Raw genomic sequence first — 17,041 nt, forward strand, 5'->3', positions numbered from 1 at the left:
CATCTTCTTTATCCATTCATCTGTCGATGGGCATTTAGCTTGCTTCCATGACCTGGCTATTCTAAAAAGTGCTGCAATGAACATTGGGGTGCATGTATCTTTTTGAATTATGGTTTTCTCTGGTTATATGCCCAGTAGTGGGATTGCTGGGTCATATGGTAATTCTATTTTTAGTTTTTTGAGGAACCTCCATACTGTTCTCCATAGTGGCCATATCAATTTACATTCCCACCAACAGTGCAAGAGGGTTCCCTTTTCTCCACACCCTCTCCAGCATTTGTTGTTTGTAGATTTTCTGATGATGCCCATTCTAACTGGTGTGAGGTGATACCTCGTATTTTTGACTTGCATTTCTCTAATAATTAGTGGTGTTGAGCATCATTTCATGTGCTTCTTGGCCACCTGTATGTCTTCTTTGGAGAAATGTCTATTTAGGTCTTCTGCCTATTTTTTGATTGGGTTGTTTGTTTTTTTAATATTGAGCTGCATGAGCTGTTTATATATTTTGGAGATGAATCCTTTGTCTGTTGATTCGTTTGCAAATATTTTCTCCCATTCTGAGGGTTGTCTTTTCGTCTTGTTTGTAGTTTCCTTTGCTTTGCAAAAGCTTTTAAGTTTCATTAGGTTCCATTTGTTTATTTTTGTTTTTATTTCCATTACTCTAGAAGGTGGATCAAAAAAGATCTTGCTGTGATTGATGTCAAAGAGCGTTCTTCCTCTGTTTTCCTCTAAGCGTTTTATAGTGTCCGGTCTTACATTTAGGTCTCGAATCCATTTTGAGTTTATTTTTGTGTATGGTGTTAGGGAGTGTTCTAATTTCATTCTTTTACATGTAGCTGTCCAGTTTTCCCAGCACCACTTATTGAAGAGACTGTCTTTTCTCCATTGTATATCTTTGCCTCCTTTGTCATAGATTAGTTGACCATAGGTGTGTGGGTTTATCTCTGGGCTTTCTATCCTGTTCCATTGATCTATATTTCTGTTTATGTGCCAGTACCTTATTGTCTTGATTACTGTAGCTTTGTAGTATGGTCTGAAGTCAGGGAGTCTGATTCCTCCAGCTTCGTTTTTTTCCCTCAAGACTGCTTTGGCTATTTGGGGTCTTTTTTGTCTCCATACAAATTTTAAGATTTTTTGTACTAGTTCCGTAAAAAATGCCATTGGTAATTTGATAGGGATTGCATTGAATCTGTAGATTGCTTTGGGTAGTATAGTCGTCTTCACAATGTTGATTCTTCCAATCCAAGAACATGATATATCTCTCCATCTGTTTGTGTCATCTTTGATTTCTTTCATCAGTGTCTTAATAGTTTTCTGCATACAGATCTTTTGTCTCCTTAGGTAGGTTTATTCCTAGGTATTTTATTCTTTTTGTTGCAATGGTGAATGGGATTGTTTCCTTAATTTCTCTTTCTGATCTTTTGTTGTTAGTGTATAGGAATGTAAGAGATTTCTGTGCATTAATTTTGTATCCTGCAACTTTACCAAATTCATTGATTAGCTCTAGTAGTTTTCTGGTGGCATCTTTAGGTTTCTCTTTGTATAGTATCATGTCATCTGCAAACAGTGACAGTTTTACTTCTTCTTTTCCAATTTGTATTCCTTTTATTTCTTTTTCTTCTCTGATTGCTGTGGCTAGGACTTCCAAAACTACGTTGAATAATAGTGACGAGAGTGGACATCCTTGTCTTGTTCCTGATCTTAGAGGAAATGCTTTCAGTTTTTCACCATTGAGAATGATGTTTGCTGTGGGTTTGTCGTATATGGCCTTTATTATGTTGAGGTAGGTTCCCTCTCTGCCCACTTTCTGGAGAGTTTTTATCATAAATGGGTGTTGAATTTTGTCAAAAGCTTTTTCTGCATCTATTGAGATGATCATATGGTTTTTATTCTTCAGTTTGTTAATATGGTGTATCACATTGATTGATTTGTGTATATTGAAGAATCCTTGCATCCCTGGAATAAATCCCACTTGATCATGGTGTATGATCCTTTTAATGTGTTGTTGGATTCTGTTTGCTAGTATTTAGTTGAGGATTTTTGCATCTATATTCATCAGTGATATTGGTCTGTAATTTGGTTTTTTTGTAGTATCTTTGTCTGGTTTTGGTATCAGGGTGATGGTGGCCTCGTAGAATGAGTATGGGAGTCTTCCTCCTCTGCAATTTTTCAGAAGAGTCTGAGAAGGCTGGGTGTTAGCTCTTCTCTAAATGTTTGATAGAATTCACCTGTGAAGCCATCTGGTCCTGTACTTTTGTTTGTTGGAAGACTTTTAATCACAGTTTCAATTTCATTACTTCTGATTGGTCTGTTCATATTATCTATTTCTTCCTGGTTCAGTCTTGGGAGGTTATACCTTTCTAAGAATTTGTCCATTTTTTCCAGGTTGTCCATTTTATTGGCATAGAGTTGCTTGTTGTAGTCTCTTATGATGCTTTCTATTTCTGCAGTGTCTGTTGTAACTTGTTTTTCATTTCTAATTTTATTGATTTGAGTCCTCTCCCTCTTTTTCTTGATGAGTCTGGCTAAGGGTTTATCAATTTTGTTTATCTTCTCAGAGAACCAGCTTTTAGTTTTATTGATCTTTGCTATTGTTTTCTTTGTTTTTATTTCATTTATTTCTGCTCTGATCTTTATGATTTCTTTCCTTCTATTAACTTTGGGTTTTGTTTGTTCTTCTTTCTCTAGTTCCTTTAGGTGTAAGGTTAGATTGTTTATTTGAGATTTTTCTTGTTTCTTTTTTTTTTTTTTAAATTAATTTATTTATTTATTTATGGCTGTGTTGGGTCTTCGTTTCTGTGCGAGGGCTTTCTCTAGTTGCGGCAAGCAGGGGCCACTCTTCATCGCGGTACGCGGGCCTCTCACTATCGCGGCCTCTCTTGTTGCAGAGCAGGGGCTCCAGACGCGCAGGCTCAGTAATTGTGGCTCACGGGCCCAGTTGCTCCGTGGCATGTGGGATCTTCCCAGACCAGGGCTCGAACCTGTGTCCCCTGCATTGGCAGGCAGATTCTCAACCACTGCGCCACCAGGGAAGCCCTTTTCTTGTTTCTTGAGGTAGGCTTGTATTGCTATAAACTTCCCTCTTAGAACTGCTTTTGCTGCATCCCATAGGTTTTGGATCATTGTGTTTTCATTGTAATTTGTCTCTAGGTATTTTTTGATTTCCTCTTTGATATCTTCAGTGATCTCTTGGTTATTTAGTAACATATTGTTTAGCCTCCATGTGTTTGTGTTTTTTACGTTTTTTTCCCCCTGTAATTGATTTCTAATCTCATAGCATTGTGGTCAGAAAAGATGCTTGATGTGATTTCAATTTTCTTAAATTTACCGAGGCTTGATTTGTGACCCAAGATGTGATCTATCCTGGAGAATGTTCCGTGTGCACTTGAGAAGAAAGTGTAATCTGCTGTTTTGGGATGGAATGTCCTATAAATATCACTTCACTCTATCTGGTCTATTGTGTCATTTAAAGCTTGTGTTTCCGTATTAATTTTCTGTCTGGATGATCTGTCCATTGGTGTAGGTGAGCTGTTAAAGTCCCCCACTATGATTGTGTTACTGTCTATTTCCTCTTTTATAGCTGTTAGCAGTTGCCTTATGTATTGAGGTGTTCCTGTGTTGGGTGTATATATATTTATAATTGTTATATCTTCTTCTTGGATTGATCTCTTGATCATTATGTAGTGTCCTTCCTTGTCTCTTGTAACATTCTTTATTTTAAAGTCTATTTTATCTGATATGAGTATTGCTACTCCAGCTTTCTTTTGATTTCCATTTGCATGGAATATCTTTTTCCATCCCGTCACTTTCAGTCTGTATGTGTCGCTAGGTCTGAAGTGGATCTCTTGTAGACAGCATATATATAGGTCTTGTTTTTGTATCCATTCAGAAGCCTGTGTCTTTTGGTTGGAGCATTTAGTCCATTCACATTTAAGGTAATTATCGATATGTATGTTCCTACTACCATTTTCTTAATTGTTATGGGTTTGTTTTTGTAGGTCCTTTTATTCTCTTGTGTTTCCCACTTAGAGAAGTTCCTTTGGCATTTGCTGTAGAGCTGGTTTGGTGGTGCTGAATTCTCTTGGCTTTTGCTTGTTTGTAAAGCTTTTGATTTCTCCATTGAATCTGAATGAGATCCTTGCTGGGTAGAGTAATCTTGGTTGTAGGTTCTTCCCTTTCATTACTTTAAATATATCATGCCACTCCCTTCTGGCTTGTAGAGTTGCTGCTGAGAAATCAGCTGTTAACCTTATGGGAGTTCCCTTGTATGTTATTTGTCATTTTTCAATAATTTTTCTTTGTCTTTAATTTTTGTCAATTTGATTACTGTGTGTCTCGGTGTGTTTCTACTTGGGTTTATCCTGCCTGGGACTCTCTGTGCTTCCTGGACTTGGGTGGCTATTTCCTTTCCCATGTTAGAGAAGTTTTCAACTATAATCTCTTCAAATATTTTCTCGGGTCCTTTCTCTCTCTCTTCTCCTTCTGGGACCCCTATAATGTGAATGTTGTTGTGTTTAATGTTGTCCCAGAGGTCTCTTAGGCTGTCTTCATTTCTTTTCATTCTTTTTTCTTTATTCTGTTCTGCAGCAGTGAATTCCACCATTCTGTCTTCCAGGTCACTTACCCATTCTTCTGCTTCAGTTATTCTGCTATTGATTCCTTCTAGTGTATTTTTCATTTCAGTTATTGTATTGTTCATCTCTGTTTGTTTTTTCTTTAATTCTTCTAGGTGTTTGTTCTTTAATTCTTCTAAGTCTTTGTTAAACATTTCTTGCGTCTTCTCGATCTTTGTCTCCGTTCTTTTTCCGAGGTCCTGGATCATCTTCACTGTCATTATTCTGAATTCTTTTCCTGGGAGGTTGCCTATCTCCACTTCATTTAATTGTTTTTTTCGGCTTTTATATTGTTCCTCCATCTGGTACAAAGTCCTCTGCCTTTTCATTTTGTCTGTCTTTCTGTGAATGTGGTTTTCCTTCCACAGGCTGCAGAATTGTAGTTCTTCTTGCTTCTGCTGTCTGCCCTCTGTGGGTTGGGTTCCTTCAATGCTTGGTGAAATATCCCATTCTACTGATGGAGCACTTTCATTACAAAGATATTTTACCTTGATCCAGAATTTGATCTCCATCTGTCCTACTCACCCAGTCCCCCTCTTCTCTTCCTTTAAACCACAGACACTCAGTCTACTGGCACTTCTAATTGATGACCTTTCAAATATTTGAGAATAGCGGTTGTTATCCCTTGTTTTTGCTTCTCCATGTGAAACTCCTCCTTCCAAGATTCTGCAGTGTTTGAGCACAGATTATGGTTTCCAGATCCTTCACCACCCGGCTGGCTCCCCAGAAGTCCTTCAGAGAACATGTGCAGGTGCATGATTGGGTCTGGCGGATGGGAACAGATGACCTTGCACTCATCTCTTCATTACTTTCATTCTATTTTTCTTTCTGTCAGTATTTGTTCTTCCTATTTAAAGATGCTTGCCCTTCATAAGGGAAGACAAGCGAAACTGGAGTCGAATGATTCTACATTTTGTCAGTCTTCTGTCATTCTTCCGAAACACAGCTTTAAACCATGAATTCTCAACAAGGGTGATAGTACCCCTTAGAGAGGGGGCAAAAATTGGTTCATGGGGACAAAGAAAGTCCAAGATATTAAAGTGGTTTTGTAGTCCTGCAAAGCACAATCTTACTTGACAAAATCTTATTTCTGGGTATTTAATTTCTCCTGTTGGGGAGAATTTGAACTTAATTTTTGTCTTTAGGGGGATTGGTAATGAAAAACCGGTTGAAAACACTTCTTTAAATCAAAGTATACCTACCAAAGTTCTCAAATGTTTTTAGTATTTAAAAAAGCCCCAATCTCAGGAGTTCCCTGGTGGTCCAGTGGTTAAGAATCCGCCTTCCAATGCAGGGGATGTGGGTTTGATCCCTGGTTGGGGAACTAAGATCCCACATGCCATGGGGCAACTAAGCCCGCCCACCACAACTAGAGAGAAGCCCATGTGCCACAACTAAGACCCGACTAAGCCAAAAATAAATAAATAAATAAAAGCCCCAGTCTCAATGGGAATCTGCCTTTCTTCATTCTCTTCTTACATATATTCCCAACAGCGTGTTCTTTTTCCCCACGAGCGGGGGCTCTGAGCAAATCTGGGAAAAGCCAGGCTTAGTGAGTTACACAGGTTTCTTTACTGCAGGGCTTCTCGGCGCCTCTCACATGCAGGCACGCTCATTTCTTTCTCAGAACCACCCTGGGAAGGAAGTTTCACAGCCTGTCCCTGTTTTACAGTCTATGAAATAGGCTGGGAACAGTTAGGTGAATTGCTCAAGTTTCCATGGCCAGGAAGTTGCGGAGCCTAGGGGTGTGAGTGCTTCCTCGCAAGCGTGGACCAGTCCTACCTCTGAGGTTCACAGTGCACACCTGCTTAGCACAAGACCTGGCACATAAAACCCTCAGCAAAATAGCTGTATCATTTATTTACTGTTAATGAACTTAACAGCCTATGGAGGCTCCTGGGAAGAATCATGGGTCATACTGGTGCAGGTCACTTGCTAATTGTCCTGTGTGGTGGTTGGAGACTTTGGTAGTAGGTGTCAGATTCCAACCCTCTGCAAAGACCTTAAAAACCCCAACACCTGTGCCCACCGGTCTGGCTGTCCCCTCGCTCCTGCCTTGGTTTAAAAGTAATCAATAAGCCCTGCCCGCTCCCTCGTTCCTTTTCCCAGCCTTTGGTTGGAAAGTGCTGAAATTAGGCCACTTTTGCTCCTCTCCAAAGGGCCTACAGAAGTGAGCCAGTGTGACCAGCACATTGTCTCAAGTGCTAGACTGGGTTTGGCCCCCAAGACCTTGAACTTAGAAGGCGCCCAGCCCAGTGCCTTGCACATCACGGGGCTCTGGCAAATGCCAGCCCTTCTCATTATCATCCTTGTGCTTCTTCCTGTCCAGAAGTCACACTCTGGTTTCTCATTTGGCTTTTATTTTCCATTTCTGGCATTCATTCCTGCAACATCTTACCCACCTGATATCCCAAAGCAGAGCGCGAGGGCTTTTCTGTAACCTTACCTGCAACCTCACACCTGGTCTCAAGAGGGGTGCCTCTTTAGGCAGGTGGGCCTCAGGTAAGATAATTATATGTGTGCACCACCCACCCTGCACCTTAAATGAAACCATGTCAGAACACTGAGCTGCCGGGGCAAGGGAAACAGCCACATTCCAGGAAAAGCATTTTTATTTTATTTAAAAATTATTTACAGTTTATTGAGCCTTCACAAATGCTTTATTTTAAAATCCTCTTTTTTTTTTTTTTTAAATCTGAAGAAAATCTTGGGTTGGGGTGGGGAATAGGGAGGGGAGTGGTGACAGGCTCCTTAGGGATTTTGCAAAGGGATGGATTAATGCAACAGCAGTGGCGTTAAGGGGTAATGAAAGGAAGACTAGCCAGGCAGGCCCCCTCGGGCCAGTGGCCAGCTGGGCAAGACGACTGCATGATGGCAGTCCTTGTTTGAAACTCACCGTTTACTGGTTTGGGTCGGAGCACCCAGCACCAAGGGCTGACACTTTGCCTATTTCTACCAGGCAAGAGTAGGTGTTGGGGGTGGGTGGTAGCTGTGAGTTATCTACAAGAAGTCATGCACTGCTGAGCCTCAGGCAGAGCCAGGCAAGGGGTGTGAAGTCAATAATACATTGCTGAAAAAGGCATCTCCAGCTGGAAAGTCTACTTCCACATGCTGTGCCCCTCCTGTTGGCAACACCTGCTCTGGTTTGGTGGGGCAGGGGGACCAAGTTATGTGGGGTGTAGGCTGTACAGTACCACAGGGTGTGTCAAGGGTTTCTGACGACTTCCACGTGGTGGGTGCCAGCTTTCCCTATCGATTTGATGGACACTTGAGAAGACCATTTACAACTAAAATCTGTCTCAAACTACCGAGTATTCACTTCACTCTGCACTGCAGAAACTCTGGGCTGAAAGTTCCACTAGTTAAAATAGTGGGTTTTAACACTTTGTGGGTCTGAGACCTTTGAAAATCGTATGAAAGCTTTAGCCCTCTGGAAAACACACATAAGAACGCAGACACTAAATTCTGATAGAGTCAGGGGTTTCATAGACCCTCTGAAGTCCAACAATGGACCCCCTGGAGCAATGGACCCCAAGTTAAGGACCCCCTGAGTTAAAGGTTCCTCTGGGAAAGTATTTTCTTTTGAGATGTAAATGACCCAGAGGAATTATCAGCCTCCCCGCTCCCCATGTGATTATTGATTGAATGGGTGGGGGGAAGTGAGGGTAATGGTTTTGGAGGAAGGGAAGGGAAGCCTGAATGGTATACCCCAGAGAAAAGTTAGGGAATGGTTTGGAGATCAGCAGGTAGCACTGGATCACTGGATCCCTGATCTAGGGGTGGGATATACATCAGAAAGGGGGGCAGGTGTCCCAAAGACAACCTTCACTTACTTCCACATTTTCCCTAAGGCTGGCTCTGTGGTTCCGGATCAGAACGAGTTTATTCTTCAAGTAGGTCTGTGCAGTCATCCTGCCATCTGGTGGTGATGCTTGGAATTGCACCTGCCCCAACATCAGGTGAAAAACCAGAGATCTAAGATCAGTACGTTCTTAGAATAAAGTACACTCAGCTGACTTGCTGGAGTGGAGTAATGGGTGGGGGTGGGGGGAATGGATGAAAAAAGAAGAGTGATTCTTCAGTGTTCCAGTGTAATATACACTGAAGTTCCATGAGAGCTTGCATCCTTCTTGGCCGACCTGGGCACTCTTTGGTTTGTCATGGCTAAAAACTTTCCACATATATATATTTTTTGAACTTAAAACCTGAAGTTCCATCTCTGGCTCCCAAATGGGGTTCTCTGCTCCCTGCTCCTCCTCTTCCAGAGCAGATTTATTGTTGGATTGATGAGTACTGATCAGGAGCCAAAACAGATGTGTCCCTGGGAAATACAGTGACTTGAGGTTCCATCTCACATTCTTTCCATTCCAGCTGAGACACACCTCCCAGGCTGCTGGAACCCTTATCTAACAGGAAACTGGTCACTGACAGTTTTCTGTCCTGTAACTTCACATGCCAACGTGACTGTCCCGCTGCTCTAAAGTTCTGGAGGAATTCTTGGTGCATCTCCTGAACTAATCTTCCTATCTGCTGCTCCAGCCTCCTTTGTGCCCGTCTGCCAGTGGCACCTTTTGACCTAAGCTAAGTATGAAATATGGTGCCAGGGGACACCAAAGAACAAAAAAGGGCATCAGGGATCCTCGAGTGGCACTGTCAGCCTGGGGTCATTTCTTCTCCAGTCCCAGACTGTGCTGTGGATAAGACCATTTCTAGCATGTTCCACTGAGGCACCTCCTTCCGTTATGGCTACCGCAAGGCTCTGAGTCAAACTGGAGGAACGAGGGAAAATCTGCCAAACTGACAGCTAGGGGTGAAGAGGTGGTAAGGAAAGCGGAACGCTCTGTCACCTGTGGGAGGCCTTGGGGAGAAGCAGATGATGGGAGGACGGGTTCTCCCCAAAGCTCTGGAATCTCACGCACCCAGCGAACGCTGACTGCCCTGTCATGTGATGAGAGGGGTTAAGTTGGAGTTCTCCTCAGAGGTTCTCTCTCCATCTGGTGACCTCTTCCTTTTTCGACCACCTGAAAAACACAGCTTGTAAGGATCAATCTTCAAGACTGGGAGGACACTGATACTCTCTCGGTGGTCTAAGCTTTCTTCAAAATAGAAGCAGGAATGGAGACAAAGCCCTTGATAGTTTGTCAGAAGTAACCTGCATTGTCTCCTGGTGCTGACATCAGCATATTTACATCTTGAAGGATTAGGATGCACCTTCCACCTGAGATGACATCTCCAAAAAGCCGCACACCCAGGCTAGTGCCAATGGAATGGAGATTTCCTGGAGGAGACTGAGCAAAGCCCACATAATGCCTCAGGATCACGCCTCCCCATCCCCAGCTCAAATGACTGCCAGACACCCTCTGAGAGAGGACTGGTCTCACAGACTTTGATGTCCCTGAGCCAGGGGTGGTGGGTGTAGTTGGGAGCACCCCCCCCCCCGCCCCCCAGGGACCTACATTCTCTAGATCAGAGGCAACCTCCCTTCTGCACTGGGGTACATGGGGGTAATTATATAACTGCCCTCAAGGATGGAAGGGCACTCTGTTCCCAGGTCCATTGTTTTTAGGAAGGAGTATTTTTCACCTTGTTCTCTCTGCCATGGACTTCCTTCCATGGAGGATATTGCTTTCCTTTTTATTGAGTGTCCCAAACACCAATTCTTTCCTTAAAGGACCAGATTGTAAATATTTTAGGTTTTGCAGGCCATTTGGTCCCTGTTGCAACTACTCAACTCTGCCATTGTGGCCATCAATAACAAGGGGGTTCTATGATCCAGTAAGTCTTTATTTTTTACAGGAATGGGCAGGGGAGGGAGGTCAGGATTTGATCTGTGGCCATGGTTTGCAGACTCCTGTCCTAGACGACCACCAACTAAGTGGGACAGTTCCCCAAAGTATCAAAGGTGCAGTACCGCCTGAGCCCTTTTATGGGTTTCCACAATTGTACCTCATTAGGGTTCCCAACAGGAGTCAATGGTTCCTCCTCCAGGAATAAGATCCTGACATGTTTTTTGTACTAACCAGCTGGTGGGCCGTTTTCATCTGGGTGAAGAGCTACTCACTCAAGGTTCTCAGCAACTTCTGGCCCATGGTTTCCTCAAAGCTGCTGCTGCAGCGGCTGGTCTCTGTGTCCAGGTTGATATGACAACTTTCACTATCTGATGCTGAGAGAAAGGAAAGAAGAAAGAACACAAGCCTTTCCACCTACACACCCAGGGATCCAGGTAGGGTGTTTTGGTTGATGTTCCTCAGCAAGTGAAAGTTCAAAACCAGCTTACTAGCTAGATTCTGGGGCCCAAAGGAAGGGACGAGCCTTGTCAGTAAGAGTGATGGCTGACCTCAGTTTCCTAATCTGTAAATTAGGCCTAATAATAACTATTGATACCTAACATTTAGGGAGCATGGTACCAAGTACTATGATGTGCCCTCCTGTAAACGTTATCTCATTTATGCTCAAAGCTACTTCATGAGCTAGCCACTGTGATTTATATCTACTAATATAAGGAAATATATCTATTAAGATAAGGAAACCTAGTCTTAGGTTAAAGTAACTTGCCTAAACTTGCAGAGCTCCTAAGTGGAGAAGCCAGGATCTGAATCCAGGTGGAAACCTAGCTAACAGTGTCCTACACACTGTTTTCCTAGGAGAATGGATTAAGATGGGTCTGACGCATGGTAGGTGCACAGTAAGCCTTAGTTTCCCTATCCCTGGTGGGATAAGGAGGTGGGAAGTTTTACATGGGGACAGGGGTCCCAGACTTCCCTCACATGGCTCACCCTGGGCCATCCCAGCACCTGGTGGCCTTGACACCCACCCCCACTTGTTCCTGCAGGGCCCAGTTTCCCTCCCTGACCTGCTCTCATGGGAACAGCTGCAGGAGACAGTGAGAGTTGCTGTGTGCTCTGCTCCTCGAAGTCTGTCATCTCCTCCTGGGTGAAGGCCATCTCCTCCATCCTCAGGTACATGACCTCACCAGGGCTTCTCAGCCCATCTGAACGGCTGCCTGGGGAGGACAGTGCGTGCGTCACCTCCCTGCTTTGTAGAAGACCTGGGGCCCCATGAGGACAAGATGGCAGCTCCGGGCAGGGCTGAGGAGGAAGGCAGGGCCGTCCCTACCCCACGGTAGCCCGGCCCAGCATCCTCCCAACTGACTTACACGGCAGGCTGTTCCTGTTGCTCAGGAGGGTGATGGCAGGGTCATCCTTGGGGGTCTGGGGTGTGCCCCGGGTCATGGGGGCCTTGGTGCAGTCCCCGTCAGTGAAGGCCTCCATGTCGGGGGACTGGGGTGTGCTGTCCATGTGGCAGGCGGTGAGCGCATTCTGGTACTGCTGCCGCGTGATCTGGAAGGAAGGGGCGGGAGCTCTGGAGGAGCTGGGCAGAGCCCTCCCTGGATGTAGTCTGCCTCCCTGAGCTCAGAAGCAGCCCCACTAAGGTGCTTGGGAACCCCCGGCCTTGGTGGCCCGGGATCCATGATCTCGGGGCCTTACCCAAGTTGTAGCAGCCCAGCAGTTAAGGGACAATTAGGGGACCCTTTTGCTTGTTTGCCACCGGAGTTCCCTCTGTTCATTTTTATTGGCTCTGGACTCTTGCACCTAGTGGAGCCAAGCCTTCTCCTGAGACCCAGGAGAGGATGGAGGGCATCTTCAGTTAGCAGGGTGGTTGCCCACTGAGAGGTTTAAAACACAGGCTTATACTGTTGCCAAGGACCCTCTTCCTAACGGGCAGTCAGTGGGGACTCGGCAAGAGCAAGACCCCCAGCTTGTGTCAAGGGCTGAAATAAGAAACCTCCAAATGAAGAACATAAACTCTGGCAAAACCACCGATGAAGCCAATTTATTACTATTATTTTTTTCTGATGCCTTCCATAGTCATATAGGAATCCATCTGATAAATCCTTCATGAAATTAGTGCCAGGAATAAGCTCCTTTCTCTAGATGAATTATATACTTTCTTATATTGGATGAGAACTCAAATATCCACTAGGTTTCTCCTTTTTCCTTTTATGACCAGGAAGCTCACAAATAAATTTATTTACTTGCAGTAACAAACTCATTCCTGATAGCGTTTTCATGAAATTGGTTTGCAATTTCTTTTCAATTTTTTATTTAAAACATCGTTGGGTTATTTCTTTATTTTTGGAAACCCTATATATTACTGAAAGTTCTACAAATATCCGAAAGAGATGGAACTGATGATTAGATTTTCAGACACTGGTGAAAGCTCTAGTGCTAATGTTACCCAGGAGAGCTTGCTTTTGCAGACAGATGTTGGGATATGAGGATACAGTGCATTATGGCTCACAGAGCACTTAGGAATGTGTTATCTCCTTTGGTCACATGACTGCATGGGGTAGGCATGAGAGGTCTCGTGATGCCCATTTTACAAATAAGAAAATGAGGTCCAGAAAGATGAGGGACTTGCCCAAGGTCTGACAGTTAGCAAGACTTCAGAGTCCCAGCCATGTGATGTGTGTTCTGCCTGGGAAAGTGCTATTCATTCTTTGGGGCCAGGAAGATGGAAGATGAAGTGGGAATGTGGAACTCCAAGTTCTCAGAGGGGAAACTCCAGGGTCTGATAATGGCGCCCCTTGCAATCTGGGCATTTCACTTTAAAGGGCCTTTGCTCTTGCTCTCCAGGGGAAATCATCTGAGCTCAGCTCTGTACACTGCAAACACACCTGGCTGCATTAGGCTGCCTTTCACATGCCCATGGAGGCTGCCTTTCACAACACTTTAGGGGAGGTCCCCCCAAAACTGCTGTGTTTTTGGGGGGTCCATAGGCATCAGATGACTGAAGAGAAGCTGGCATATGGTCTGAGCCAAGGTTATCATCAAAACTCAATTTTCTAATGTGCCCACGGGTTTCTAAAGGTGAAGCTTTCTTTGGAGTCTTGCAGGTTCTCCTGGCTTGAACAGGAAAATTTCCTAAATGACACTTCATAAGCCCGACAAAGCACTTGATATTATTGTTTGGGTTCTTTTAACTAGTTAGTTTAGATTTGGCTTCCAGTTTAGTTAAAGAAGACCCTTCGCCTAGAAAATATGGTGTGAAACACACTGCCTATTCAAGATAAAGGCACTGCCCATTGGTTACCTGCTCTAGGCATCTCACAGCCTTGCTTTCACACTGCTTCCTCTTTTTAAGCTAAAAAAAATATCACAAATACCATGTCAATGTGTCACCTTAAAAGAAATTTGAGAAGGCACCTCTCTGGAAATGTATTCAGGGAATCTCCCCAGCTGCACTTCTAGATTCAAGCATCACTTTTTGTCAGTTCCCTCCCCTTGTTCACCTATGAAGCCTTTTCTATGTACTACAGTACTGTCCAAGAGAAAAATAATGTGAGTCACATAGGTAAATTAAAATTCTCTAGTTGTCACATTTTTAAAAGGTAAAAACAAACATGTGAAATTAATTTTAATAATACATATATTTCATTTGACCCAATGTATCCAAAATAACTTCACTTCAACATGTCACCAATATAAAATAATTAATAAGGAATCTTACATTCATCTTTGTACCAAGTCTTTGGAATTCAATATGTATTGGGTTGGCCAAAAAGTTTGTTTCGTTTTAAGTGCGACTAAAAGACACATTTTTCATTATCACGAAGAACTTTATTGAACAACGTTGTCACTAAACGAATGAACTTTTTGGCCAAACCATTATTTTACATTTTACCAAACATCAATTTGGATGAGCCACATTTCATGCGCTCAACAGTCACATGTGGCAACTGGCTACTGTATCAGTCAGTGACGGTCCAGCAGATCAACTAAACGGCTCTGCCCAGTTTTGATAATAACAGCCTTGCATGGCCATAGTGTCCCACTGCTTGCCAGTCAGAACCACTGGTCCAGCTCAGCTCCTCTTTCACATTCCTTGAATGCGCCATGTTCACTTGCCTTCCATACCCCTATTTATCAGTGTTCCCTGCTCCTCGCTCTTGGCATGGCCTTCACTCTCCTCTTATTCTTTCCTAATTCTTAAAGGTCCAGTACATTCTCCAGCCAAATTAGTGCTTAAAATAAAGTGCCATATGATTTTGTAATCAATTAGATACTACCCTGCATTGCTTACTGTCATTTGACTTACGTTTCTTCTCCCCAACTGTATTTCTTGAGTATTGGTCATGGTACCTAGAACCAGCCTTAATGCTCAACAAATACTTACTGATTGGCATTGAGGGAATCTAACCACTGTTCAAAAGACAATATGTTCTCACTCTTTTTTTCATTACTGTAGCTACAACCATTTCTTAACAATAGCTTGAGTTAAAGTTGCCTTATACTCTGGCCAGTTAAGAACTCAAGCATCCTCTAAATTACATAGGAAATGGAGACCTGTTTATCTTGAAACTAATAGGAGTTAAGGGTAGCCTTTGGGACATTTTGACTTAGCAGTCAATGTGTCCAGAAGTTAACCTTTCAGCCACTGTGATGTTTCCAATCATTTTATGATGTTCTGTTTACATTTTCAACTTTCAGGTGGTTTATTCATCCCTCAAAACACGATTCTGCAATTTAGAGATTCTGCCACCAGGTGGTGATGGGGCATCTTGGCCACGGTTACACAATTCAGTCTATACGACATCTGCCAAATATTCTTAATTTAAAAATGATACTTACAGAATACATTTTAAAAATTCATAAGGATTCTTTGGTACCTTCATAACTTATTAACTACTATTAATCATGGCTTTAATACCTTTCCCAGATACTCGCTGGATACACCTTTCTTTCTAATTTTATCTTGAACTCAAATTACTCCTGGACTTAATGAACAGTTCTAGAACTTAGTCTGTTGGACAGGAAAAGCCCTTGCAGACAGTCACAGGGGCTTTGGCCAGTGAAATCACCCCTTGAGCTTCCTCAAAAACTCTCTTCATGTTAAAAAAAGATGGGTTTGAGGAGGTGAGTAAAAGAGCAGCCTGAACATGGCCCTAAAAGTCCATTCAGTCAGGAGGAAAAAAATCTCAGCGTCAGTTGACTGTATCATCTTATTGATAACTTACATTAAAAAACAAAAGAGAAAATCAAACCCTTGTGTTAAACAAGAGCTTGAACTCACAACGTCCCCTTCTGTAGAACAACCCATTGCAACTGAAGTTTTTAAGAGACTAGAGCCAGTTGAAAGTTGAAAGAGGTTTCTGAATTATGCTTTAACTGTTTCTGTCCTCCCCTCAACCTCTACTTTTGACATGTAGTTTTCTCAATTTCAAAATATCTAGGTAGAAAAACGGACCATGTGCTGTGATGCTCGGCTGCCCTAGTCACAGCAAGGTCCTCTGGCCTGAGATAAAGGACGACACGTGCACCTGAGAATTGACCTCAGACTGGGAGTTCTCAACACCTCACTGGCTCATGTCAGGAAAGAGACTTGCCTTTTATGCTCCTTGTTATTTATAGAATGTTCTCTTTCCTTATGTTTTAGGGGTGGATATATGAGATCAACTGTAAGTTTTAGGAAAATCCTTACAATCTTAGTGTTAGGTATTCATCCTAACACATTCCTCTTTGAGGAGTTGCCAGATCCATCTCCTGAAAGTGCTCTCCAATCTATGCACTCCCAGAGGTGTTTCAAAAAACCCTGGGCTCATCACAGTTGCTCATTAAACACCACTCCTCAAAATCTCATTCACTTTTCTCCCCAAAGCCTCATATGGATTTTCTCAACTTAAGATATAAATGGTGTTATGGACTGAATGTTTGTGTCCCCTCCAAAATTCATATGCTGAAATGCTAACCCCCAAGGTGATAGCATTAGGAGGTGGGGGTAATTAGGTCATGAGGAGGGGGGGACTTCACGAATGGGATTAGTGTCCTTATAAGAAGAGAGCCTTCTTCCTCTCTCTCTCCTCCCCGCCATATGAGGATACAAAGAGAAGACAGCCATTTTCAAACCAAGAAGTGGGCTCTCACCAGACCAGAAACCACCTGGATCTGCCAGCACCTTGAACTTGGAGATCCAGCCTCCAGAACTGTGAGAAATAAATGTTTGTGGTTTAAGCCACCCAGTTGATGGTAATTGTTATAGCAGCCCAAATAGACTAAGACAAATGGAAAGACCTGAGAAACAAACTTAACAAAAATTCCCAATGCACTTAAAACAGAATCCAGACACCATACTCTGGCCTGAAGATTCCAGGCAACACTGCTGCCAGCGCTCCATTCCCAACTCACATCGGCCTCGTCTTTGCGCATAATGCGCCAGAACAAAGATCCTCCTCGGACCACCAAGCTCTTTCCTGCCTCTGTTGTTTCTATCTTGAACATTCTCTCCACATCCCCTTCCAGGTCTCAACAAAAGAGACTTGCTCTCTCAGCCTGCTCTGATAACCATTTCTAAAGCAGCCTCCTTGCCAACTCTGCCCAATCACTGTTTATCCCATGATCCAGTTTATTTCCTTCATAGCCTTCATCACT

The 17,041-nt window shown here is 43.2% G+C and overlaps 1 protein-coding gene across 3 annotated transcripts in view; it reads right to left on the reverse strand.

The window, feature by feature from the left end:
* Nucleotides 1-7,304: 7,304 nt before the first annotated feature.
* CNNM1 (cyclin and CBS domain divalent metal cation transport mediator 1) overlaps nt 7,305-17,041 on the reverse strand; it is a 53,014-nt gene continuing 43,277 nt past the window's right edge. For 2 of the 3 annotated variants that reach the window (XM_036829297.1, XM_036829296.1), the window contains 4 exons: nt 11,770-11,953; nt 11,467-11,616; nt 10,675-10,776; nt 7,305-9,634 (listed from right to left, as the gene is read on the reverse strand). In XM_036829297.1, the coding sequence (XP_036685192.1) occupies nt 9,555-9,634; nt 10,675-10,776; nt 11,467-11,616; nt 11,770-11,953 (516 nt within the window). In that variant the 3' untranslated portion in view covers nt 7,305-9,554. The remainder of the gene's footprint in view (nt 9,635-10,674; nt 10,777-11,466; nt 11,617-11,769; nt 11,954-17,041) is intronic. The other variant, XR_005016886.1, reaches the window with a different exon arrangement.

This window comes from Balaenoptera musculus, chromosome 16 (genome assembly GCF_009873245.2).
Source record: "Balaenoptera musculus isolate JJ_BM4_2016_0621 chromosome 16, mBalMus1.pri.v3, whole genome shotgun sequence".
Classification (NCBI taxonomy): Eukaryota; Metazoa; Chordata; class Mammalia; order Artiodactyla; family Balaenopteridae; genus Balaenoptera; species Balaenoptera musculus.